Genomic DNA, 27,721 nt, shown 5'->3' with positions numbered 1-27,721 from the left:
GAGCTCTTTGAGTCTATCGCTATAAGATATGTTTTCTAATTCTTTAAGTATTGTTGTGTCTCTTCTCTGAGCCCTCTCCAATTTGTCAACATCCTTTCTGAATTGTGGGTGCCAGAACTGGGCACAGTATTCCAGCAGCATTCACAATAGTGTGAAATACAGAGATAAAATAACTCGGGCTGTCAAACAATTAAAAAAATTAATTGTGATCAAACATGAAATTTAAAAAAATAATTGCAATTAATCACAGTTTTAATTTCACTATTAAACAATAATAAAATACCAATTTAAGTTTATTACAAATATTTTGATGTTTTTTCTACATTTTCAAATATATTGATTTCAGTTACAACACAGAATATAGTGTACAGTGCTCACTTTATATTATTATTTTCATTACAAATATTTTCACTGTAAAAATGATAAAAGAAATAGTATTTTTCAATTCATCTCATACAAGTACTGTAGTGCAATCTCTTTATTGTGAAGGTGCAACTGGAATGGTGGCCAAAGCATAAAGGGGCATATGAATGTTTAGCATATCTGGCACGTAAACAGCTTGTAATGGCAGCTACAAAAGTGCCATGCAAACTCCTGTTCTCACTTTCAGGTGACATTGTAAATAAGAAGGCATGAATGTAAACAAACTTGTTTGTGTTAGGGATTGGCTGAACAAAGAAGTAGCACTGAGTGGACTTGTAAGCTCTAAAGTTTTACAGTGTTTTGTTTTTGAGTGCAGTTATGTAACCAAAAAAATTTACATCTGTGCCCCACCCCGGGGGTGCTTCCCCTCGTCCTGCTCCAATCACCACTTCACCCCCGGAGCACGGCTCTCCTTCCCCCGTCCTGTCCTAGTCACCCCATTCCCACCCTTGAAGAGTGGCTCTCCCTCAAACGTCTTGCCCCAGTCACTCTTCCTCCCCTAGAGCCCTTCTCAGCTGGTGGGGGAGGGAGGTGGAGGAGAGCAGTGAGCAATGGGGGGGCAGTGGGCAGGGCCTCAAGAGAAAAGGTGGAGCAGCGGTGGGGCCTTAGGGGAAGAAGTGGAGCAGAGGCAGGGCCTGAGAAGGAAGAGGCGGGGCAGAGGGCAATGAAGGTTCCGGCACTCTGTCCAATTTTCACAGATTAGAAAGTTGGTCACCCTACATATAATGGCATTATTTTGTTAGGAAAGTTGTTTGCAAAGATTGATATAAATTAGCCATAATTTTTTGTTTGTTTCCTAATTGACCAGAATCCATTCTATTGAAGTTAGCTGTTCTCGAAAGTTGAGCAATATCATGCCTAACTTGAAAGTACTGGAACCATGGAAGAGTGGGCCAGTTAAAGTTAGTTTTGATCTCTAAATAAGTTAGAAAAGTTTCTTTGCTGAATAACTGTCCAACCATATGTATTTGATGGCTTTCCTAGTCTTAAAGCTCTCTGGTTCGCAGTTTGGATTAAGATTTGGATTATTTGCAAAGGGTGTCATTGGCAAGGGAAAGGAACGTACGTTATCTCTAGTTTTACCCCACAGCCATAGCGTTCGCTAAAGCATGTGTATAAAGAGTGTGATTTTTTTTTAATGAATCCAAGATAGCCTATCAATGTTTACACTGCCAAAATTTTCTTGTTCAAAAAAGACCTAGTGTTTGGCTCCCAATTCACTAGTGCTTTGAGCTAGCTGGCTTGATAGTACCATCAAATATTTGGAACAGCTAGATCATCCTGTTAAATGGGTCTGTATAAAGTATATGCACTCACTATTGGTCTTTTCTTATTCCGTATAAATTCTAACAACATCTTCTGTATTCCTGCAAGGATTTTATGTGGGATGATTACAGGGAGATTTTGAAACAAGAAAGATTTCCTTGGCCAAATGTTCATTTTGACTGTGACTGTTCTTCCCAACCAGGAAATTGCATACTTGTCTTAACATTCCAGATTTTTTTTCATTTGATGAAGTAGTGGTTTGATATTTAAATCACAGAGCTCTTCTAGGTTGTTTGAGATTTGAATTTCCAAGTATTTTACAGAATTTGTTACTCATTTGTACCCACGTGTTTTCCGGAGGGATGATATTTCAGAGTCTGGCTAATTTATAGCTAGCATTTCAGATTTGGCAAACATTGCTTTAAATCCAGATGCTTTCTCAAAGTCATGAATTTCTTTAGATTCAAATTTTAGGACAATATTTGGTTTAGATAAAAATAATATTACATTCTCTGCATATAAAGCTATGTTCTGATGTGTTCCTGCAAGTTTTATTCCCGTGATAGTCATTGTTCTTTATCTTCTGTGCAAAAGGCTCCATGGCCAATGAAAAAAGCAAAGGACATAATGGAAATGCCTTCCTTATCACTCTGTGTAATTCAAACATGGGAGATTCAAGCCCATTAAGTTGCACCGTTGATTTTGGGCTGATATAAAGAGCTAGTATCCATTTAAGGAACTGGGGGCCAATGTCCATGTGGGACAGGATTTGAAGAAGAAAGTTCCACTCTAGTTTATCAGAAGTTTTCTCCGAGTAAAGTGATGATAAAAGAAATTAACCTTTTTTTTTTTTTAATATGGCATTATGGATGATTCCAAGTACTCTTTGAATAGTGTCCCTAATGAATCCAGTTTGATCTGGGTGTATATGAACTGAGAGTGTGGACTGAATCAGTTAGCTAGTATTGTTTACTAACATCTTTGGCATGATTCAACAGTTATATGGGCCTATAAGGGCTGTATAAAGGTATGGTCTTTTCCGACTTTAGGGAGAACAACAACTGTAGCTTCTATCATAGCTCATGGAAGTTCCTCCCTAACAGAATGCCACTGAAGGTACACTGAAGGGACCCAGTCATACCTCCTTAAATACTTTGTAAAATTCAGCTGGAAAGCCATCATCAGTTCCTGGAGCTTTACCACTTTTCATACTTGCTATTGTCTCTAAGAAGACTTCTTCTGTTATTTCTTTATCTAACATTTCTTTCTCAATTTTGTTTATCTTTGGTAAGCCTGCTACTTCCAGATATTTTTGAATAACTTCAGAGTTTGGAATATATGAGGAACAGAGGATTTTATAATAAGCAGGAAAGGAAGCACATATTTCATTAGGGTGTGTAATTATCCTTTGCTGATTGTCTTTAATTGGTGGAATAATATGTTGCTCTTGGATCCCTTTAAGTTTTCGAGCCAATAGCTTATCACGTTTATTTCCTTTTTCATAAAACGTCTGCTTTGTATACCTATGGGCTTTTTCAGTGGCATCTATCTTCAGGCTATTCAGTTTCCCCCCAATATTAATTCATTGTTGATGTACTTTTTTGAATCTGTGTTTTTACATAAATTTCCTTTCTAGTCACCTATCTTCATTCACAACAAAATATGCAGGGATCAAAGCTCAAATGGAAAACTGCAACTTCAGTGGAGTGCTATAACAGAGAATTAAGCCCATGCTGTATAAATGCACACTCTGCTTCTGATCCTGCAAAGAGTTATGCACACTCTTCATTTTAATCACAGGAATAGTTCCCAGGATTACTTACTAGTTTAAAGTTCAGCACATGTATAAGTCATTGCAGGATTGGGGTCTTTGTGTCCAGTGTTGATGAAGTTATATATATGGGTAACATTACTCATTTGAGGAGTTCCATCCTCCAGTATTCTGTCCTAATCTCAGGAATCCACGTTAATACTTTTAATAAAATGATTCTAGGGAACGTGGTGTAGGCCTGGCTTGACATGAGTAACTGGACATGGGTGAGGCCTCATTTCTTGGGAAGATTAGGGCAGTAAATGGATCAGCAGGCTGGAAACAAGAATGTCTGTACTAGCTAAAATAAGGGAACCATTTACAATGGACAGGATAACAATGGATAAAATAAGCCTGGAACATAAGATGAGGTAAAGAATAAATTATACATGGACAGTGCATAGACTGAGAATGTTGTGCAGGGGTCGTTTCCTACAAAGTGGCCAAGCCAATCCCAAAATGTGAAGTGTAACGTATAGCAAATGCAAGGTCATGTGTAAATGTACTTAAAAGAAAAGGTTTGCGGTGTAACTTCGGATGTGTGGTACGCCCTATACTCTCCCCCAATACTTGAATCTGATCAACTCATCATAACTTTGCTACGTGTCAGATAAAGGAATCTGGGTGACAAGATTAGAGTTAGACTGAATTCTTGGGGAACCAAGTGGAAGAGATCTTGGGGGAACCCCAACATATAGTAAGTAATATAATGACATTTACAAAGTCATCTTTGGTAGAACATACTCTACAGTATAAGCCTTATTACCATGCACTAGATGATTTATGTGTAGTTTTATAGTAGAGCATGTAAAAATTTTTTGATTGGAACTATATTTCTGATTGTGAAAATCTCATTTTGCTAAATTGTCTGTTAAATTCTTTAGAAGCGCTTAATGTGATTTAGCCCCTGCCTTTATTCTTCATTAACAAGGGAAGATCTTATTAACCCAAAGATCCTATTAAAAATTATATATTCCAGCTGGCCTAGATGATTGAGTCTTTGGGCACTGACATTGTTACATCACTTCTTCTGGGACTGCTGTGGTTTCCTCCTGTTAATATTGACACATTTGCCCTAGGTCAAATATTGTCTCAATTGTAACACCAAAATATAGAAAATCCATGTGAAAAAACAAAACACTGATCTGCCTCTAGTGGACCACAGAACACATCTGTTTAACTGTAAGATGACAAAGTAGTCCGTGCTAAGAGAAAAACAAAGTTGCTTATCTTTAAAGGATGCTCTCTGCTGCTAATAGCGTATTGAAAACCATAAACCGTTTGTGTACCCACTCTACACCCACTTACTTGCATGCATTTGTGTATATTTGTGTTTGTGTAAATGTGTGTGCACACTCATCTATAACTACATTTAAAGATAATGGGGATGTAGTGATGTAAATGTACGTAGACAGGCTCTTCTTTCTTTGTATTGCACCTATAAATGTTCGGGGGTTCTGTTGTGATGGCTCTTAAAGAATGAGTAAGACACACTGTGCTCACTCTCCCTCTCTCATATGATATAACATTCATATAGATTGACAGGGCTTGATTCTCCTCTCATTTATTGTTGTAAATCAGAGTATCTCCATTGAACTCAATGGACATACACTTGTGTAAAGGTAAGAAAAGAGAATCAAATTCAGTGTATTTGTTTTGCTGTTTGCATGTGGAAAACATCTCCAATCCTAGTTCTAAGAACCTCATCTACTTATCTGCTTCAGACCTCAATTCAGGATTCCATGTTTCCCTTGCAAGAATTAAAGACATTTAAGTAAAAATGGGTGAATTGATTTTTTTCCAAACTGTCATAGAGTGGCCTCCTCCCAGGCGCCCCCTAGTGACCTCAAGATTGTCTTGCAAGTGCCCCTTGCCTTAGTTTCCCCACTTGGACTACTCTGTAAACTTCACCCATAGGCTTTTTGTGGTCAAAAATACCCCTCCTTGGAGTCTGGGTTTATTAACATAAAATAAACACAGAATAAAAGTGGAAGTCCTAAATTAAAAGTCCAACAAAAGTCGACACAAATTAAAGTTTCTCTTCCCACTCCTAGGCCTTTTCCTGCCTGAGGCTTTTCCTGCTTTGGCAGACCACTGCCAGGCTCTGCCTGGCTGGAGTCTTTTCCATCTTACACTCCTGGAGTCTGCTTTGTTTCAAGTCTCTTCAAGTTCATGTGTTTACCCTCTTATTAGGGCTCTCCAAGGCCTTTCCTCCCTGTAGTCTCAATCCCAAGGCCCAGAACTCTCTGCTGGAGCCTATTCACTCCTAGCAGCCTCTGATCTCCCTGAGCATGCCTTTGTCCCACTCCTCCAGTTCCTGCTCTGTATAGGGGACCCATGTGATCCCTGTTCAGGTGTGCCTCCTTAATAATCCATGTTGGCTCACCCCAGGATGGTAGCCCTTGAGAGGCAAGCCATGTAACCCAAACCAAACCTTTAAAGTGGCCACAGCTGCAATCTGGGCTCTCATTTCCTTTTATTTTTATTAGACCTATCCCCACAGTCCTTGGCTCTCTCCTTGATAGCAATTCCCTTGCCATTTACCCTCCTTACAGACTGTCTCTAACACCTATGGGCCTCCAGCTCCCTTAGCACGGCAGCCACATGCACCTTGTAGATGTGGGGTTTATCAGGAAGGATGAAGAGTGGAAGATCTGTTCATAGGTCAAGTACCTGTGAATAGGTAGGTCCCTGGTTAGAGCGCACAGGCCTGGGAGCCAGGGGACTTGAGTTCTAATCTTCTCCTAATGTAAAAGCCTTAAGAGATTTCTGGTACTTTATTTGTCTGCTTGATCTAGTAAGTCCATGGGAATAGCTTTTCTCGCTGTTATATGATATTCCTGGTCCACGCTGAACTTTCTAGATTCTCGGGGAAGGTTCTATAAGAGCTCAGGGTGGAAGTTCAGGTCTGGGTTGGGTTTTGTTTTTTTTTTAATTTTGTCCAAACTGCCTGACATGTTGCTAATGTTAGAATTCTAAAGTATGTTGCTGAATCTTAGTTCTCCTGAGATCCAGTTGAGGCCTAAACCCTGCCTTTATCTGCTGGATCTATGCTGGGACCAGTGGGGCGGAGAAGTGTGCTGCAGGTGCTGTGCTTAGCCGAGCCATGATGATAGCAGAGGGTGGAATTACTTGGCTGGGTGAGGATAATGTGTGGTAAGGCGCACACTGCTGCAGCTTTAGAAGGGACGCTCCTAGTAAGTAACACATAACCGTATACACTCTGTGCAGCTGGCCACGCTCCATAGCTAACATATCATTGTCTCTTGTGGCTATCAAGTGTACGCAATAGCTGAGCCTGGATGCTGCTGTAGTTATACTGGAGGGGAGCATCTTCCTTCCCACCATCCTCTTCCCTCACTAGTGCAGCCACACAGACCTGGAGGGGATTTTCCCACATGTAATTGCACGGACATTTTACTGAAAACTGCAGAACTCTAGTCCAAAATGCTGAAATCTGAATGGGGTCATTTCAGCGGTGCATCTCAGAACGGAACAGAATCTCTCAAAACCACAGCAGCGTATTCAAGTAATTTGCCCATTGTTCAAGGACAGCACCGTACTGTATATTGCAAACTGATTAATCCACCACTACGCAACTGATACATTCTTGATTCAGATACAAACTTTTCTTCTATTTAATTTGTAGAAAGTGTCCGCTAAATATCACCTGGGATAACTATTATACATTTATTCTTTTTCTATTTTGCTAATCTAACCCTTTTTTTCTCTTTTTTTTTTTAGTACAGTAAGTCATGACTTGAACAGCAGGCTTTGTTTAAGTTGCTACTCCCTTAATGCATCCGATGAATGCATACTCCACTGAATGCATCCGATGAAGTGAGCTGTAGCTCATGAAAGTTTATGCTCAAATAAATTTGTTAGTCTCTAAGGTGCCACAAGTACTCCTTTTCTTTTTACTCCCTTAAGGCATCTTAAACAGAGCCATGTTGCATCAGGAAGCCTTTTCAGCCTTTAAGAGCATCAGAATCTGGTGGTAAAATGGCTGGGTTTGGGAACAGGGTCAACCAGACAGTATAGACATAATCTAATCCAGTAAATGGGTACAGCAATTTGAGTGTCAGATCTCATAGACTTTAAGGTCAGGGAGGATCTGCTCCTGAAATGGAGGAGGTCCCAAGGAGAAGAAATTTCTAGACATGATTTCTCCCTAGAAGCTTTTGTGGTTTTCATCTTCAAACTTCTTATGAAAGATCATACTGTATAAGGAGAATTGCTGTAGCTGTCCAATTAAACTTAGAAAAGAGACTCTAAAAATAACATTGTAGAGTTCTCTTTCAGTTATTTGCATATTAAATTTGCTCAGTTTACATATCAAAAGAAGAGTGTATTTCTAACTCCCAGCACTGCAGAGTCAACCTCTGATCTATTAATATCAATTAATATTACTATTTTTAATCAGAATTTAGCAGACAATTTTGTGAATGATATATGAAGGAGTAAAAGCCAACTCACTTTTGCATAACTGCAATGTTTCATATGGTTCTACAGTGTTAACAGGTATAAAATGTGGCTTTCTTGGACAAGTAAACAGATATGACTAGCAGTTACGTTGAATAAGAAGGTGCTATTTGAACTTGGTCACTTTTTTGACCATAAACAAGCTCCAATCTTGACTGGAGAGATTAGAAACCTAAGAGGTAACTTAACTGCTCCAGTAAGGATAGGTGTCATCAACCAGATTATCCACTACATTAGGGCCACTTTTAAACTTGCTGTCTGTCTAAAGGCTTGGGAAGATCACCCCAGTGTAGTGGGATCCTCTGGTAGCATAGAGCCACCCTAATGACTCCTGTGATACATCCCATTTCCTGCAGTTAGTGTTTGGGGTGTAATGAGGAGAAAGGGATCATAACTTGGGCTTTCTGGCTGCTGTAATGACCACTTAGACCTAATGGCAGCGGGTGTACATTAGAGCAACCTGCAGACTGCTCTAACTTAGGGGACCAGACCATTACACAGCCAGCCCAGGATTGGGGAAATGCAAAAGTGGCTCAAATCTGCTTTTGTTCTCATGTCCTTCTACTGAGCTGTGCTAAGAACTCAGTGACAATTGAGGATCCAGACCTGTGATGGTAGCATAGGAGTAACGATGCTGATATTTCCAAAACCCTGAGCACAGACAGACTGGGCTGCGTGTTGGTGTAATTAATAAAACTGCCGTGACTTCTCTCCAGGCAGCCTAATGCCTCAGTGCTTTACCCAGCATTATGATTAGCATATGGAAAAAAGTATCAAGGATTGCACGTGGTAGGACAGAAATGGGACCAAAATTTCATAGTGGAGACAAAGATCTGTGCGCACCCAAGTTTGTGTATGCAAATCAGTTCATGCACATGTCAGTGGATAATTACATGAGCAAATGTGGGTGTACATACACATATATTTCACCCTGACAATCGACCTTAGCTTTTTGAAAATTAGTGCCTTAGTGTGTGGCCGAGAAAATGTGGCATCTGAAAACCCACTTGCAAGATTATCTAAATATTTTATTTCCTCGTAGGAAAACCCTGCATAGAAAACCCAGCCCCTTTCTACACTAATCTTATAACAGCCAGATGATTTATGGAGAAAATATCATGTGGCTTTTATGTTGTGAGCAACAGATGAATGATTGCTTCTAAAGTGTTGCTGTTTAGTGAGATATTAATGTAGGGATAATCCATTTACATTTTTACTGCAGAAGTTTTGCAGTGCTTTGGGAATTCATTTATCCTTTGCATTTGCAAAATAGCCTGAACTGAAATAAGCCAAAGTAATTCACTATGGAAGAACACAGTAGGTTTCCAGAAAATAAACACTTTTTATGGTTTTAGACCGATAGATTGATAAACAAAGCGTTACTAGGTAAGGAAATGATTTTTAGAGGTTTTTGAATATAGTTTTCATCATGTATGTTGTGAAGCTGGTTAGTTTATTCCGTGCCATGTTCTGTTTCAGACACTCTGTATGCATGTTGACTGTATTTTTGTATTGACCTACATTTTGCAGAACTGATTACATTGTGCTTTATTAGAAAGTCTAGTGTAGGCATTTTTAGGGGGGAAAAGTTTGAATAATCAGAAGATTATATCTGAAAAGAGGGTACAAAGTTGTATAACCTACCAATGAAATTTCAATTTGTGTTAATCTTAAATTTACTCAGTACCAAAGTTTATGATGAATCTTCCCTATCCCATCTACATTCTATTTCAGATTCTCTTTTGGAGGAATTGTGGACAGTTGGATGCTAGGATACATTTATGGTTTGTTGGTGAAATATTAACTCCCACAGACAATTACTTACGTGTGCACATGGCATGCCCCCTGCTTCCTCCCCACCCCCAAGGGTCTGCAAGGGCAGCTGCACTTATTCACTGTATCCCAAATGAGGAAAAGCTGCACTTATTCACTGACCCAAATGAGGGTCCCAAGACTATTGTAGGGGGGTTGCGAGAGTGGTGGCTGCTGGCCGGCGCTCAGCTCCGAAGGCAGCACTACTGCCAGAAGTAAGGGTGAGATGGTATGGGGGGGGTCATCACTTTTTTGGAGCAGGGTCATCACAGCCTGAAATATTTCATAGGGGGTCCCAGCAAAAAAAAGTTTGAGAACCCCTGATCTTCTGCAACATGATCACTGTGTAATCTAATTTATAAATGAATATTGTGTTACAGTAGGTCCTCCTTTAGCATTGCTAGAAGTAGATGATGATACTGGTCAAAATGTACTGTTTTTGTTATTAGCAGCTCACATTATCTTCACAGCTAGTTGGGAGGGGAAAGAGCTAATCCTGTATTGGTTACATGGCTTAGTAAAATTTGGGGAAGGTGTAGTCATAGGAAAAATGTCTAGCCCGCAGAATGATACTTATAACAAATACTTGGTCACTTAGCTGTTTTATCCCTAATAATGAAACAAGTTAGAATGGAAAGCTGATCTCCTTACTGAAAATTTTATTCCTTTTTGATTTTCCCATGTCTTGGCTTTCTGTAGGGAAACTTTTAAAATGCTTGTAGTTTGACCCGTGTGACCTGCTCCGCTCTTTGCTTTGGTATAAAAAGTACTTCAGTAAAATTGGTTTATATTATTCACGTTTGACCTGAATAAAAAAAAAGTATCCTGCCAATAGATTAATGCTTTATTAAAGCAAGGTAGTCATAGTTATTCTTTAAAAAAATTTCTTACTTTTCATTTTTCTACTGTATTACTCCTTAAATTAAGTCCAATAAAAGATATGGTGCACATGTGCACTGTGATCCTTGTGAGAGTCCGTGTGGGCAGGCAGTGATGCAACCCAAAGTGCAGCCTGTCACTTTACAATTCAGTATTTTCCTTTAATTGCAACGTAGTCTTGTGGTGAACAGATCTGACTGTGATAAGATAAATGCTAATGTCTTATGTTGAACCGGTTATCTAGATAGGGCCAGATTCTGAATGGCACCTGGAAACAGTTGTAAGGGACTCCCTAACAAGCACACACACGTTCTTTCAAAGCAGCAATAAAGACAACCTGCAAAAGTTTGAGCTCATTTTTGCTTTTTTTTCAGTGTATAAAGAGAGCCAAAAAGTGGTGGGTTTCCTAGTCCCTTTTGCTTATTCCCCCCTGCTCCTCCAAAAAAGAAAAAGAAATTATGGGGTGGGGGTAAATCTGCATGTGTTTTGTTTAATTACATTACAAAATCAGATCTTGTCTGTCCCATTTTTTCTAAAAGACTATGGACAACTGGCAAATTAGTAGGATTAAATCATCAGCTATCAAGCAAGTGAAACTGGATTGATTGAAAAGGAACGTGATTTTCATCCAGGATACTTAACAAACTGTTATTATAAACCACACTTAAACCATTGGAAGAAAGGATCTGTTGAATATTCAAGGCTAGATGTATTTCTAAAAGATACGCTGTAGTTCACACACAAGTTATTGCGCTCAAAACAGGTATCACTGTGTAAAATTCTATGTTCTGTGCTGTGAAGGAGGTCAGACAAGGTGATCATAATAATGCTTTCTGCCTTAAATCTTATGAATCTATGAAATGGTCAACAACTTCCACACTGACAGTGTTTGGACACCCACATTAAGTTCTCCAACAGAACCTGTTCCAACCCAGATGTCTAGATGCTAAGTTGATCATTATACTAGAAATGCAGTTACGAGGAAGTGAAAAGGAGTAAATCATAACATTTGGTTTGCAACTGTAAATATAGCTGTAACTGTCTATAATTTAGATTTTTTTTTTAATTGCAACATTTGGCAAAGAAAAGCATTTTCTTTAAAAACATTCCTGTAACAGCTATTGCAGGAAGCAACTGTGGCATTCGGTGTACAAAGGAAAAAGACATAAAACAAAATTTAGATTAATCAGCTTTCAGTTATCCTTTGAAATGCCTTTAAATAATCATTTTAATATCATACTCACGCTGAACCTGATTTACATTTATTTCTAGGCTTTGAACATTGAAGTCCCTGGATAATTTCAGAGAGGCTTCTAAATGGGGGTGGCAAGGCAGCCACCAGTGAAGGCTCAGGCCTGCAATCCGGCCGAGCTGCAGTAGTCTATTTCCCAGGATTTTAAGCAGGGTGTGGCAGTCAACAGTTAGGGTTCTGGCCTGCAGTCAGGCAGAGCTGTAGCCCCGGTCCAGCCTCTGGGGCATGTCTTTGGGGAGGAGCACCCCACGCAGCCTCTGGGGCAAAGCTTTTGGGGGGAGTACTGTCACCCCAGGGGCCCGCTGGCCCGCTATTTGCTCCATAATAACGTTGGAGATTTAAGGTGCAATATCTCAAAGATCTGCCGGGAGAACAAGTATCTTAAACCACTGGATAAGGCTGATTCCTGACTTTCTAAGGTCTAATAACTTAACCTGACACTAATCTATGTAATTTTATGTACTGTACCTTTTTTCTAATGAGACTTAAACAATATTGCTCCTCTTGGACCAGAGGCCCAAGGGAAAGAAGAGATAAAGAGTAAAGAGGTAAAGATTTATGCCAAGTGCTGGGTGCTAATGTTTTGAAGGTTTTTTGTTTGTTTGTTGTAAAAAAAAATAATGGTGGCTGTTTGAAAGCTGCTTAAAGATTTGGAATGTTAGAAATAGTTCTGGTGGAGAAGGATTATTGGATTGAGTGCAAGTGATGTGGTGAAAGGGGCTTAAGTGCAGTTTATCACACAAATACCACGACCACCATATATGTGAGAGGGATGCTATGTATGTGAGTAATATAGATATAAAATATGCACTTTTTAAAAAGCAAATATTTTGCTTTAGGAATTCACCAGATTACATCAACACAAAAAATTGCTTTGGTACAATCCATAATGCGCCAAATGGCATGTATTTTTTTAATTAATAGGAGAAAATACACGTGGGCCTCCTTTCAATAGCTTTATTCTGAATACTTGTGCAAATGATCTCTTTTCCATTCAATATTTGAATTCACTAGAGTGAAAGGAGAAAATGAGGAGACTCAGTGCAGGCCACGGCTACTGCTTTATCCCTCTCTGGTACCCATGAGTGGAAATTGGCCCCATTACAAAACTTGATGAGTATGACTGTTCTAATGCATGAGATCTTGCCTGCTGCTTGTCTCTGGGAGCACTTTGGTTGACACTACAGTGTTTTTTACTTTATTCAGTAAGGCCACAGATCAGTACTGCAAAGACCTGATCTTAGATCGGGCAGATGAATCAATCAGTGCCATTTTCTGTCTTTTCGGCTCGGTTAACACACCGGCCACGTTTATACTAGAAAAAATGGAAATGTAATTCTTCACCAGTGTAGCGCTGGCAGTGGTAGCAATGGTGGAATCCAGTGAGAATATTGAGCGTGGGCATTTTTGGCACTGTTGCTACCACTGATGAGGCTATACCAGCGGAGAGTCCCAGATCCACATGTTGCCAGTATACACAAAACTTTGCTGAGCACAGTCCCTAAAACAAATGTGTTCATTTTTATTTACTTCAATCAGCTACTGGGCTTTAATTAGTCCAAGGTTACTTCCAATTTAATTTTCTTCTGTGTACACAGTAAAGCTGCCTTAATAAGCTGTTCTTTGGAGCCATTGCTTGGTGGGATGTGGTTAAAAAAGGACTAGGGAAGGTCATGGAACTCCAGGCATCTGTGTTATTAATTAAATACCACATAAGCTTTGTGTTAGGGTCCATTCCCCTGACCCCTTCTTCAACTGTAAACTCTCTTAACTCTGCTAGAATTTCAAAGTGGGTAAGTGACACAATGGTTGAATGTCCTGCCCTCTGCAGTTCGAAATCTCATTTAGAGCTCAAATGCAAATGGGTGTGGTGATCACATCCCAGGCCCTAGTGGACATTTGTCCACACAGCAAAATCGCAATGAACACAGTATGATCAGTCATCCCTATTCACACACGGCCTGGCTTAAAACCCACTGAAATCAATGAGAGTCTTTCCATTGATTTCAGTGGGCTTTGGATCAGGTCCATAATCCCAGGAGTGTAGAAGTAAGCATGTAATAGTGCTCACCTGATCCCTGCTAGCCATGGTGCAAATTGGAGATGTTCTTCCTCTTGCTAAAGTTACAAACCTGTTCTAGAAAGGTCACTAAGCCCTGGTCTACCCTACGAGTTTAGGTCAAATTTAGCAGTGTTAGGTCGATTTAACCCTGCACCCGTCCACACGACCAAGCCTGTTTTGTCAACTTAAAGGGCTCTTAAAATTGATTTCTGTACTCCTCCCCAGCAAGGGGAGTAGCGCTAAAATCAACCTTGCTGGGTCAAATTTGGGGTAGTGTGGACGCAATTCAACGGTATTGGCCTCCGGGAGCTGTCCCAGAGTGCTCCATTGTGACTGCTATGGACAGCACTCTCAACTCAGATGCACTGGCCAGGTAGACAGGAAAAGCCCCGGGAACTTTTGAGTTTTATTTCCTGTTTGGACAGCGTGGCAAGCTGATCAGCACAGGTGACCATGCAGAGCTCATCAGCAGAGGTGACCATGGAGTCCCAGAATCGCAAAAGAGCTCCAACATGGACCAAATGGGAGGTACTGGATCTGATCGCTGTATGGGGAGAAGAATCCATGCAGGCAGAACTCTGTTCCAAAAGACGAAATGCCAGTATATTTTTCAAAATCTCCAAGGGCATGATGGACAGAGGCTACAACAGGGACACACAGCAGTGCTGCATGAAAGTTGAGGAGCTGAGGCAAGCCTACCAAAAAACAAAGTATGCAAACGGTCGCTCCAAGTCAGAGCCCCATACATGTCGCTTCCATAATGAGCTGCATGCAATTCTAGGGGGGAGCCCCTACCACTTCCCCACCACTGTCTGTGGACACCTGCAAGGGGGGAGTCTCACGCAACAGGGATGAGGATTTTGTGGATGAGGAAGATGAGGAGGAGGTTGAGGATAGCGCACAGCAGGAAAAGTGAGAATCCCTTTTCCCCGGCAGCCAGGAACGGTTCATCACCCTGGAGCCAATACCCTGCCAACCCTCCCAAGGTGGGCTCCCGGACCATGAAGCTGGAGAAGACACCTCTGGTGAGTGTACCTTTGTAAATATAATACAGGGTTTAAAAGCAAGAATGTTTAATGATTGATTTGCCCTGAAGACTTGGGATGCATTCGTGGCCAGTATAGCTACTGGAAAAGTCTGTTAACGTGTTGGGGATGTAGCAGAAATCCTCCAGGGACATCTCCATAGAGCTCTCCTGGATGTACTCTCTGTGTTAGCCTCAGGAGAGTGATATCATTCATGGTCACATGATTACAATACGGGAAATTTGTTTAAGGGGACATTCAGAGGTGCCCATTCCTGCTGGGCTGTTTGACTTTGGCTGAAAAGAAATCATCCCCGCTGTTAGCCATGCGGTGGGGGGAGGCCCGTTCATGCTGAGCTGTTTGCGTTTGTCTGACAGGGATCTTCCCTGATACTAGCCACTCGGTGGCAGGGTGTGTGTGAAGCTATCATCCCAGAGAATTGGGGGAGAGGGGGGTTGGGTTGTGCTGCACATTCACCCTAAAACCAAAGCTCCTCCTTTTAAATGGCCAACCCAACAGGCTTTGCTTGGTATGGGAAAGGAGGGCTCTGCTGTTTGAAACTGTTCCCACATGTTATGAAGGTTGAAGAAGCCGAAACCTTTTGCCTTACCATGGCTGCCTGCAAGCCGAATTCTGTTGCCCAGCCGAGTGTATGTGATGTCTCACACCAAACTGGCAGGCACTCAATATAAGAGGCAAAATGCAACCTTGTACCAAAAGCACATGTGCTATGTAATGTGAATCGCTTGATTCTGTGTGAAATAGTCTTTCCTTTGTTCTCTAAAATGTATCTTTTTAAATACTACTCTCCCTTTTTTTCCTCCCACAGCTGAAAATGTTTCAGTGCTCCCCCATCATCTCCATCCCAGAGGCTAGCACAGATTAGAAGGTGAAAAAAACGCACTCGCGATGAAATGTTCTCAGAGCTCATGCAGTCCTCCCACACTGAAAGAGCTCAGCAGAACACATGAAGGCAAATAATGGCAGAGTCCAGGAAAGCGTTAAATGAACGCGATGAAAGGAGGCAGGAGCATGATGAAAGGAGGCAAGATGCAATGCTGAGTCTAATGGAGGAGCAAAATGACATGCTCAGGCATCTGGTGGAGCTGCAGGAAAGGCAGCAGGAGCACAGACCGCCACTGCAGCCCCTGTATAACCGCCTGCCCTCCTCCCCAGGTTCTATATCCTCCTCACCCAGATGCCCAAGAGCACAGCGGGGGAAGTTACAGGCACCAGGCCACTCCACCCCAGAGGATTGCCCAAGCAACAGAAGGCAGGCATTCAATAAGTTTTGAACTGTAGTGTGGCCTTGTCCTTCTCGCCTCCCCTCATCCACCACCCCACCCAGTGCTTCCCTCCTCACCCACCCCTCCGGGGCTTGCAAGTTTTCCCCCATTTGTGCGATGAATTAATAAAGAATGCATGATTTTTAAACAATAATGACTTTATTGCCTCTTGTGCCCACAATGGCCCTGGGGTGGGTGGGTGGGGGTGATGGAATACCAGCGAAAGGATGACACACAGGCCTAAGAATAGCAAGCTACGCTTTATTGAAGGAAGAACTTACACTCCAATCTGCGTGGGGAATCCCTAGGGCACGCGGAGGGACAGCTGACCAGGCAAGACTCCACCAGGGGGGGAGTCCTCTGCGTTGTTATAGTCTCCGCGCTTATCTCGAGGTTACATGGGGTCAACAGCTGGTTACATTCATTGCATTCATGATTTATGCTTGTTATATAAACTGACTTGTTTTCAGGAAAAAAATATGCTGAACTATGCTAAACTACAGTTTGGCAGGGTCTGTCGGACAAAGTTCATTGAACTGTCTGCATTCTCCGCTTACATTCAGTCACATATGCAGACCGCCACTTAGCTCCTCGCCAATCTTCCGCAACCTTGCCCCTACAACTCTGAAAGCGGTGCTCAAAGGGGAAAGGTTGGTTGGCTTACAGGGAAGTAGAGTCTACCAAGGGGGCAGATTTTCATCAAGGAGAAACAAACAGAACTGTCACACCATCGCCTGGCCAGTCATGAAACTGGTTTTCAAAGCTTCTCTGATGCGCAGGGCGCCCAGCTGTGCTTGTATAATCGCCCTGGTGTCTGGCTGTGCATAATCGGCCACCAGGCGATTTGCCTCAACCTCCCACCCCACCATAAACGTCTCCCCCTTACTTTCACAGATATTGTGGAGCACACAGCAAGCAGCAATTACAGTGGGAATATTGGTTTTGCTGAGGTCTAACTAGTCAGTAAACTGCGCCAGCGAGCTTTTAAACGTCCAAATGCACATTCTACCACCATTCTGCACTTGCTCAGCCTGTAGTTGAACTGCTCCTGACTACTGTCCAGGCTGCCTGTGTATGGCTTCATGAGCCATGGCATTAAGGGGTAGGCTGGGTCCCCAAGGATAACTACAGGCACTTCAACATCCCCAACGGTAATTTTCTGGTCTGGGAAGTAAGTTCCTTCCTGCAGCTGTTCAAACAGACCAGAGTCCTGAAGATGCAAGCGTCATGTACATTTCCTGGCCATCCCACGCTGATGTCGGTGAAATGTCCCTTGTGATCCACCAGTGCTTGCAGCACCATTGAAAAGTACCCCTTGTGGTTTACATACTGGCTGCCAAGATGGTCCGGTCCCAAGATAGGGATATGCGTTCCATCTATCGGCCCACCACAGTTAGGAAACCCCATTGCAGCAAAGCCATCCACTATGACCTGCACATTTCCCAGAGTCACTACCCTTGATATCAGTAGCTCAGTGATTGCGTTGGCTACTTGCATCACAGCAGCCCCCACAGTAGATTTACCCACTCCAAATTGATTCCCGACTTACCGGTAGCTGTCTGACGTTGCAAGCTTCCAGAGAGCTATCGCCACTTGCTTCTCAACTGTGAGGGCTGCTCTCATCTTGGTATTCTTGTGCTTCAGGGCAGGGGACAGCAAGTCACAAAGTTCCATGAAAGTGCCCTTACACATGCGAAAGTTTCGCAGCCACTGGGAATCGTCCCAAACCTGCAAGACTATCTGGTCCCACCAGTCTGTGCTTGTTTCCCGAGCCCAGAATCAGCATTCCATGGCATGAACCTGCCCCATTACCACCATGATGTCCAAATTGCCAGGACCCGTGCTTTGAGAGAAGTCTGTGTCCATGTCCTCATCACTATTGTGATCATGCTGTTGTTGCCTCCTCGCCCGCTTTTGCAGGTCCTGCACATGCTGCAGGATAATGTGCTAGGTGTTTGCAATGCTCACAGCAGCAGCGGTGAGCTGAGCGGGCTCCATGGGTTCTGCAGGAGAGCAGAGTTGCAGTGGAAGTGGTGGATGACGATGGTTGCCACGAGAATAGATATTGATACAGAACGACAAGAGGACCTGTGAGGTTGATTCATGGCATGAGGAGAGCAGAGTTGCAGCGGAAGCGGTGGATGATGACGACAGTTAGCAGTCCTACTGCACCATCTGCTGACAGCAGTATGGCATCTGCACGGAAAAAAGGCGCGAAACGATTGTCTGCCGTTGTTTTCACGGAGGGAGGGGTGACTGACGTATCCAAAACCACCTACAACTATGTTTTTGCTCCATCAGGCATTGGGAGCTCCACCCAGAATTCCATGGGCAGTGGAGACTGCAGGAACTGTGGGATAGCTACCCACAGTGCAACGCTCCGAAAGTTGACGCTAGCCACAGTAGCGCTTAGTGTGGACATATGCAATCGACTGTATAAAATTGATTTCTAAAAATCAACTTCTATAAGATCGACCTAATTTCATAGTATAGACATACCCTTAGAGAGGAAAGCAGAATGAGCTTCAGTTTCTTTGACCTTTCTTCCTGAATGTCTTGCCAGCAATTCACCTAGAGTGTGGCTAAATTTGAGCTCCTTATTTGTTCTAAATCCTTTGCACTTCCCCCTTGCCCTATTGCTGTTCATAACACCATTACCCTTCCTGCCTCCCAGGCTCACAAGGTGAAGGCTGTTGCAGCTGACAGGGCAATGTGCTGCCTTTGCCCCTCCCCTCCACATGCCCGCCCAAGAACCTAGAATAATCTGGCTGCTACTGCTCCTGCTTTCTTTTAGCAACCACCATATCTGTGAGAGTAAAGAGTTTTTGAGGGAAGTGATATAATAATAGCCATTTAAGAAAACGAAAGATTGCTGATTATTATTAGAGATATACTAACCTTAAATGTACACAGGTTTGTGGGAATTCACAGTGCATTCTGATGACTGCATTTTGTTAACAAGATGCTTCGTATTTTTAATGGGTCATTTGCAACAAGCAGTTGAGATGCTGTTATGCTTGTTATTAATTTGTATTGAGTAATACAATAAACACTAAAACAATAAAACCTCAGGAAAATCGACCATGCAAATAGATCTGTCCCTTGGCGAATCTAACTTACCCTCAGTTCCAACACATTTGCCTTTTTTGTTTTTGTTTTTGTAAGGTGTGTTTCACTATTTTGAGCAGGAGAGTTGGAAGTCTAATTTAAGCCTGCACATCTAGAGGCACAATAATGAATTACCTCTGTTCCTTGATGGGTGGCAAGTTTTGTGACATTTAGCAAAGACATTATTAAGATGTGGTACATTGCTATTCCTATATTGGAACACTATGTGGCTGAGCTATAGTGAATTCAAGCTGAGGAAGTTCTAACTAGAACAGACTGTAGTAGAGAAAGCTGTTATGTCTGCATTGCAGCAAAGAAGCATTAGAGTTAATGCATAAATTAATCTCTTACCCTTTTTTCCCGACCTTTAACCCACTTGAAGAGACAAAATGAGACTTTGTGGTTGTGCACATTGCAGCTTTTATTCCTTTTTGATGTAGTTTGTGTCCTTTGTCCTACTTCACCTGCAGAGCTTAAGTATTCATCCTCTTTCAGGGTGGTGTGCTGCAAGCGGGGAGGGGAGTGCACCCTTCACCCAAAGCCAGGTGCAGAATTGCTGTTCGGCAGCCCCCACCAGATATCTGCATTACCTGAGCTACTGGATCCATGTAATTGTGGATTTGAGGCTCATTTCTTGGCCTGTTCCCAGTCTACCCCCGTGTGGCTTTTTACGACAGTCTGTCTAGAACCATGGCATGTAGGAGGTCAGCCAATAGACAAACACTTCAGCCTGTATGGGGGCCGTAAGTAGTGCAGAGAGCCCTGTACCAGCCTTCCACAGTGATTAAAATTCACCCTTTGTGAACACATTCTACAGGAAATCCTTAAAAAGGGTTAAAAACATATTCTTGCCTGTGTTTTTGTGTGTATGCTCCCCTCAGCTGTCTAGCATGGTGAATAAAGACTTTTATCCAGTTCCAGACATGAGTTATTGAACTTCTTCATTCTGATGCTTTCAAAACACAGGCAAGAGTCTATTCCTTCATTGTTGTGCTTTGGTTCGGTAAAGTGTTAAATTGCATGGTTCGCTTTGTATTTAGAAAATGGGAGTGTTTTGTTGTTTTGAATATGACCATAAGGAGGCTTCTTTAGATCCTGTTTGCAACAGAATTAAAGTTGATTTGCAGAAGATTGACACTTGATCTAAACCAATGGGTTCTGACTTGTCTCTGCTGTGTGTGCGTGTCTGTCTGTCCTTCTGAAGAAACAGAGGGAAAAGTAATCCCTTCAACACAGATGTCCTCAGTGTGGGAATCACGAACAGGGGTCAGGGTACTAAATGGGAGTGGGATCCCAATTAGGTGGGAGGGGGATCTCAGTATGGAAAGTGAAGTCACCATATGGAAACATGGACAGCCACTTCCCTAGTACGGTTATCAGAGGATGCATAGGACTAGTGAAGTAGTGTCATTGGCAGAAATTACAAACTAGCATCTCAGCTGAGGGTGCAGAAGTTCTTACAGAAGCTATGCCGGAATTTGATAACTATTCAGTTTATCATGAGACCTACTGCGCTCATGTAAAAGAAAATGAAACCCTAATAAATGCTGAGTAAATCTGTACCCAGAACATTTGCATAAATAAAAATCAAATAAAAAATCCCTTAAAGAAGAATTGCTACAGATCTCAGTGGCACTTCCGAACTCTGGGGTTCTTTTATTTTTTTCTGTTTTACTTCTCTTGTTTTGCTCACTACTCTGTGTTAGGGACTGCTTGATATCATCACCTTGTAGCCATATCTGCTGGGGAAACAAATCAGTCACAGCTGTTTCCTGTCAATAACCTGTCTTGAGTTAGCAGCATGTGCCTAGCTCAAGCAATGCAGGATGATGTAGCTTTCACTGATGAAACCCACTCTTTTCATTACCTATCAAACAATAAGCCAACATTTGGAAACCAAATGTAGTGTCTGAAATGGAACTTATAACTACTGTTCAAAGTCACAGTATCAGAAGATATGTGGGTTTTACAGCCTGAAGAAGCAGTTGATATCTAGAAAACGGAAAACATTTATCTTTTTAAAAACACTTCTCATATGTTTTATATTTTCCAGCTCTGTGTGTGTGTTTGATGACTGATTGATTGATTGATTGATTTAGGACTTGGGATTTGTTATTTATATTGCAATGACACCCAAATGTGCTAGTATAGACTCCTGTACGAAGACAGTGTCTACCCCAGAGAGTTTACAGAGGGGATCGGATAAATAGAAAGTAAGTGAAGGGAGAGAGGACATTGAAGGGAATGAGGAGGAGGGGGACAAAGCAGAGGAAAACACGGTAAGAGGTGCAGGTGTGGATTGAAGCTGAGGTGAAGAGTCTACGAGGGAGCTGGAGAATTGTAGCAAAGGGCTGAGAAAGTCACAGCAAATCTATAGAAAGTTCTCTGAATGTCTGAAGGTTGCTGCTTTGGCTACTTCTGCAGCTGCCCCTACCAGCTGGACTAACAAAGTGTAGTTAGGTTCAAAAAGTGACTATCTAAAAATGGCACTCAATGGATGGCCTCATATTATGTATTCAAAGTGAAATCGCTGATTTAGGGACAGTTTTTATTCCAATTAGCACTGCAGAACCAACACAGCAATGGGAAAGTGAGTTGCATTCTGTTCTGACTCATGCATCTTTATCAGTATTATTAAATAAACTCCAGTTTCAGGATTACTAGGATTGATGCATGAACAGGAAAGAACACAGATGTCTTTCAGATCCAAGGAAGAGTTTGTGGCACTGTCAATTAGAAAAACCTTTTTACTTGTAAGAAGAGAAACCAATAAATCACAATAAAACATGGATCTTGCAATGTAATTTTACAGTCACTGTTTGGAGCAGAACTGCACTTCAACATTATTTGTCCTTAAGGTGTGAATAAAACCCTTTGAATTAAAAAGTGACATGCTCACCCCTTACGTGCCTGACCCAAGATCTTTGTTTACATAAAACTGTTGGCCAGATTTTCAAACCTGAGCCTCTAAAATGAGAACCCTAACTCTCGTATAAGTGTCTTGACTTTCAAAAATGCTAAGCACCCAGCAACTCCCATTGAAGTCGAAGGGGTTGAACAAGTGATGTTGAGAGCATAATCCAAAGACAAGATGGCTGCACAAATGTAAGTAACCTGCATAACTTTTATTACTAGTAATGATGCTTGGAAAGAGAGAAATAAGAGCCTATCTTTGCTCTCAAAGAGTAGGCTGAGTTTGCAGGGCTGGCAGTTAGGAAAAATTAACATCTTTTTGTTTGTAATCCAAGAACACTTTATTCTGAAATCTTTAATATATAAACAGAAAGACCCATGATACCATTTCTAGTCTCTTTTCAGAATAGAGCCACATTTTAACATTGAACTGTCTGTCTCAATACAATATTACTGATGTACCTCACAGGCCTGGAGAGGATTAATTAATTAGTTAATGTTTGCACAGCATGTTGAAGATGTAAAGCATGCATAAGTGGCCAAGTCTTGCTATTAGCTTCTGGGACGCAGCAGATTCCTGCAACTAAATGTGTCTTTTGTTTCTACAATGAATTTTAAAGCAACCCTCAAGTCAGTTGAGGTCAGTGGGTTAACATCAAGAGAATGCAAAAAAGCATTCACTGCTGTTTTCATTTTTTGTCAGTGACAATTAAGTCACCTGACAGCACCTTTCATATCTACTACTGTGCTACAGGACAGGTTCAGGAGGAAGTCAGAGGGGCCTGCCTAGAGATGTTTTCTGCTCACTGAAGCCATTTGTTCTTGCTGTTGTTTTTTTAAGTGATAAAGTGATTTTGAGCACATTAAAAGCACTGCAGGTTGTGGATGGACGTGTCAAATGTTACTAAAGCAATTGTATCCTTTATGCCACAAGCTCTTCAAGCAAAGAGTATCTTAACCCTAGCGTGGAAGAAGCCAGTGTCCCATTCTAAGGGCTTTTCTTCACTACCGGGGTAAGTCGATTTAAGTCATGGTATCCAGCTACGTGAATAATGTAGCTGGAGTTGACATAACTTAAGTTGACTTACCCCGGTGTCTTCACTGTGCTGCGTCGACGGGAGATGCGCTCCGGTCGACTTCCCTTACTCTTCTAGGGGAGCTGGAGTACCAGGGTCGACTGGGGAGCACTCTGCTGTAGATTTAATGGGTCTTCACTAGACCCACTCAATCAACACCCGCTGCATCAATTGCAACAGCATCGATCTCCCCAGTAGTGAAGATAAGGCCTAACTTATGTGTTTCTCAGCAGAGGAAAGGCAAATACATTTTGAAGGGGTGTCTGGGTTTAGCTGTACCAGTATATGACTGACAAGCAACTGAACTTGGTTTCATGGAATTTAATTATTTGGGGCTGTTGTGTGTATTTTCCTTCACAAAATAAACATGCCCACAACATTTTAAATAAAAAACACCCCAAACTCCCAAGGATCTGCCCAAACTAAATCTTCAGATCCAAGTTCTCTCACACTCTGGTAAAGTTCGGGTCCAGATCCAAAATTTACAGATCGTCTTTATCTATTTAATGGTCTGAACTGAAACCTAACCCCCCCACACACAATCCCTTGGGAAAGTATGGATTTGAAGTTTGTGGCTTGGGCCAATCTCTTTACTCCTCCCCCACCCCAAAAAAAGCAAAAACAAAAAACAATTACGAAAGCCAAACTGGCAATAACTCGTATAGGTGAGGAGAATATGTACTGGGCAAGGAAGAGAATAACAAAGAGAGAGAAATTTCTTGCCAACAGAAACAGAATACATAAGTGAATTCAGTACATACACATCACATCCCAACCAATTCACAAACTCTTACCTTGTTCAGAACAATATTAAAAGGAGTTTCATAAATGATGTTACATAATGATTTTAAACACCACTGAGCATCTAGTGTAGGTGGAGATTAACTTCTTGTAAAAATATATTAGTAATCATGGTCAACCCTAGCATAATATATGTCTGTCTAGATGAATTTATTATTTTGGGTATTATAACACATCATTATAGCTTTCCCTTAACATTTCACACTGACTTCATTTTAAGGGCTTGTCTACACATGAAATTAATTTAATGAAAATAGAAATTAATGAAAATTGATCCATACTAAGATAGGATTTAAATTTAGAGCAGATTAACTATTCCGATTAAAACCATGTGTGGATGCTCTTATTCCAGAATAAGAGTGCCATATTGCACATTATTTAAATCCAGTTTATTTGGAATAAGGCACCATTCTTATTCTGGAATAAGTGCTCCACACACTTATTTAATTCAGAGTAGTTAATTCTAAAATAAATACCTGTATAGGCAAGCCCTAGTATTACATAAATCTATTGTGGGAACAGAGTGCATAGTCCTTACTGTTAATTGGAAGATGCAATTTGATGCCAGCATCTCCAGATCAGGAATGGAAGATATGCAGAGGTAGTAAGAACTGGGTTGTCAGGTATTCAAATTACTGTAGGACTATCTCACTCGTGCTGGATGTTCATGTTTTCCATTCTCCTGCAGAGCAGGAGGGCTTGGCACTACTTCTTTTTATTGGCTCCCTCTGGGGGGAGGTATGGGAGGCATGTATAAAGCCTGTGTCCATTTAACCTCTTTTAATGTAACTATCCAAAAAGGCCAGAAAAATAGATCTGGTTGGGAAAAGGGGAGAGGGAAATCCAGAGCGAATGGCCATTTTCGTGTGCTCTTGTCCCCTGAGGATGTGATGCTTAAACTCTCCCTCCACTGGAGAGATGGGAAGTGATGCTGCTATAACCCAATGCAGTGAGTTTTTAATTTTAGACTCCAGTGTGGCAGCATGGGGTTTGTGAGAACGAAAGGGCAAGAAAACAGAATTCAGAAGCATATTGGTCTCTCTCACTTGCTTTTCTAAACAAGGCAGTTCAGTCCATATGCATAAAAGTTTGCTTGGCTATTTGCCTGACACTGCTAATTACAGACAGTACGTAAGAGTAAGACAATCCAGGTTTGTGCAGAAATGCACTGGAGTCAATTTTGTCTGTGGTGTAGGTATACAAATCCTATTCATTGGTGGTTGGTTTTTTTCCCTGTTGTACTTTTTGAAAAGTGTTTCCATCAAATTCTGGACTAATAATAATAAGAGTTGACATTTTTATAGCATCTTACATCTGAAGGATCACAAAGAGTCTTACCTACTTTAAAAATTGATATACAAACAATATATGGGGATCAGATCGCTTCATCCACCTGTGGTTCACAGTAGCCTCTGAGCTGAAACACAAGAATTGTATAGTGGCATCCAGCAACACCACAAAACAGCACAGGAAAGGAAGCAAAGAGGTATGACAAAAACCAGCTGAATCTGCAGGGATAATGTAGGTGGGCAGAATATAAGAGTGGAAACTCAACAAGTTTACACTGGTAGTTTCTTTTTGTCTTTCCCATCTAGGAGGGTGGGATTTTCCTCCCAGTAGAAGTAAGGAGTTTGATCCCCTGCTCCAACATTTTCCCCAAATTCTATGCAGATATAAGGGGCATTCATGCAGAAACCCATTGTCGCCACACTGCAACCAGATGTATTCACCTCCCCTGCCACCCTGGCCGGAACACACTCCGTGAGAGCCATGCTGCCAGGGATTCCCTCTACTCCTGCTGTCCCTAGATGCTCCCTTAAGGGGCAGAGGAGGATGGTACACAAACTACTGCATTGCAGTCTCTGTCTACAGTAGCTCAGAATGTTTTGCCCAGTTGATAAGAAGGAGAAGAGATCTATCAGGGCAGCTCCTCCCCCTCCACCATAGTGCAGAGACTTGAAGGAATGAGAGTGTGCCACAGAGGTGGTACACCCTGCTTCCTTCCCTCAGATGGATCGATAGGTTTTTGGCTTCCTTCTGCTTATAGAAGTGAACACAGGGCCCTTGTAATTTGATCAGCACACCAGAGTTTGCAACCCTTCTGCAAATCCCATGATATCTTCAGTGGCCAGCCATAAGTGGTCAGTAGCTCAGTATTTGGTTTTGTCTAAATGATGGCAGTACAGAGCGTCCGAACAACATGCTAGGGAAATAGGTCTGTACTGACTCGAGGGAAGAGTGTCATCTACTTGTTCCCTATCAGCACTTCCTATAGCATCTACTGTAGGTGCTTCCTGTAGATCTCCCATCCATGTACTCACTCAGCCCTGCCCTGCTTATTTAATAATACCTGACAGGATCACAGAAAAAAGGGGTATAGCTGCAGGCCTTATAACCTGCAATCTGTGTCTGAAAATCGCATAGAAAAAATTATGTATGTTGTATGCTAAGAATCTGAAGAAAGGGCATAGAAAGCCTGCTGTCAACCCTTAATCTTTATTCTTATATGCCATGATATTACTTTGTTGTGCTACAACGGGTTCTCTTCCCTGTGGAAAGTTAAAATAGCTCTTGTCCACCATGATATGGATACTGCTTTCTCTGGATAGTTGTTTTACCATAATGAAAAATGCTGTTATATTAACATTAGGAACCCTATTTTCTTCCCTTTACTGAACTGATGAGAAATACGATGTTTAATCAAAACAAATGCTGATGGCAAAATGATTCTGTCTGGGAAATATCTGAGCCACCAACTTGAGTCTTGAAAGCTGTAGCTCCTCAAACAAAAGGATGGAGAATTATCAAGGCATCTGTGCTGATTCCAAACACAGTTGTCAGTCAGTCAAACTGAGAGAACACCTTACATGGGTAATTAGTCAGAGGAGGGTTGGCCTAGTGCAGCGTTCTTTCTTATGCTTGATATATGCCTAGCGATTCTCACCTCTGTGCCTGAAGGGGGAGCACTCTGTGGAGTCTTAGCTCAACATTGACTTGGAGGAAAGAGTACCACCTACAAAATCACTATATGTCAGAGTCCATAACAATTAGGATGGAGCTGACAAAGTTCTACCAGATTCGATATTTTTCTTGTTTATTAATGCAGAAGCTGTATGTCTGATTATCCCTGAGGAAATTTCACCTACGTCTGTCATAAATAACAAAAATATCATCCAGGCCTGGCCTTTTCCACAATATCAAAATTGATTTTGCCTTTGAATACAGTATATGCCTGCTCTCCTTAAGTGCCCTTTTCAGTTAAGTTTTTTAAAATGGAACAATAGGCACCTGCAGGATGAACACTGCAGTTTTTTAGAGACGCAGGAAAACTAAAGTGCACCACACATACAGCATCTATAATTCTCAAGGCCAGCACTTAGTCATCAGTCTCAACACACCGTAGATTTTTCCTCTCTATTGCTCTCCAACATTATCGTAATAAAAATAGATAGAACTCTGATTTTTTCATGCCTGATATTGAGTTCTTGTCTAGGGCTCTAAGCATAGACTTCCTTTCTTTTGGAAG

At 41.7% G+C, this 27,721-nt stretch overlaps 1 protein-coding gene across 3 annotated transcripts in view; it reads left to right on the top strand.

Annotated features, from left to right (window-relative positions):
- FARS2 (phenylalanyl-tRNA synthetase 2, mitochondrial) overlaps window positions 1-27,721 on the top strand; it is a 377,875-nt gene that overhangs the window by 300,736 nt on the left and 49,418 nt on the right. Inside the window, exons 8-9 of one of the 3 annotated variants that reach the window (XM_048839774.2) lie at window positions 14,923-15,011; window positions 15,841-16,451. The exons of the other annotated variants lie outside the window; for them this stretch is intronic. Of the exons in view, the coding sequence (XP_048695731.1) occupies window positions 14,923-15,011; window positions 15,841-15,887 (136 nt within the window). The 3' untranslated portion in view covers window positions 15,888-16,451. Of the gene's footprint in view, window positions 1-14,922; window positions 15,012-15,840; window positions 16,452-27,721 lie in introns of those variants that run through there. 3 annotated transcript variants of the gene reach the window in all.

This window comes from Caretta caretta, chromosome 2, assembly GCF_965140235.1.
Source record: "Caretta caretta isolate rCarCar2 chromosome 2, rCarCar1.hap1, whole genome shotgun sequence".
NCBI classification, from domain to species: Eukaryota; Metazoa; Chordata; order Testudines; family Cheloniidae; genus Caretta; species Caretta caretta.
The sequence above is the reverse complement of the archived record's forward strand: the minus strand, read 5'-3'. Positions and strand labels throughout refer to the sequence as shown.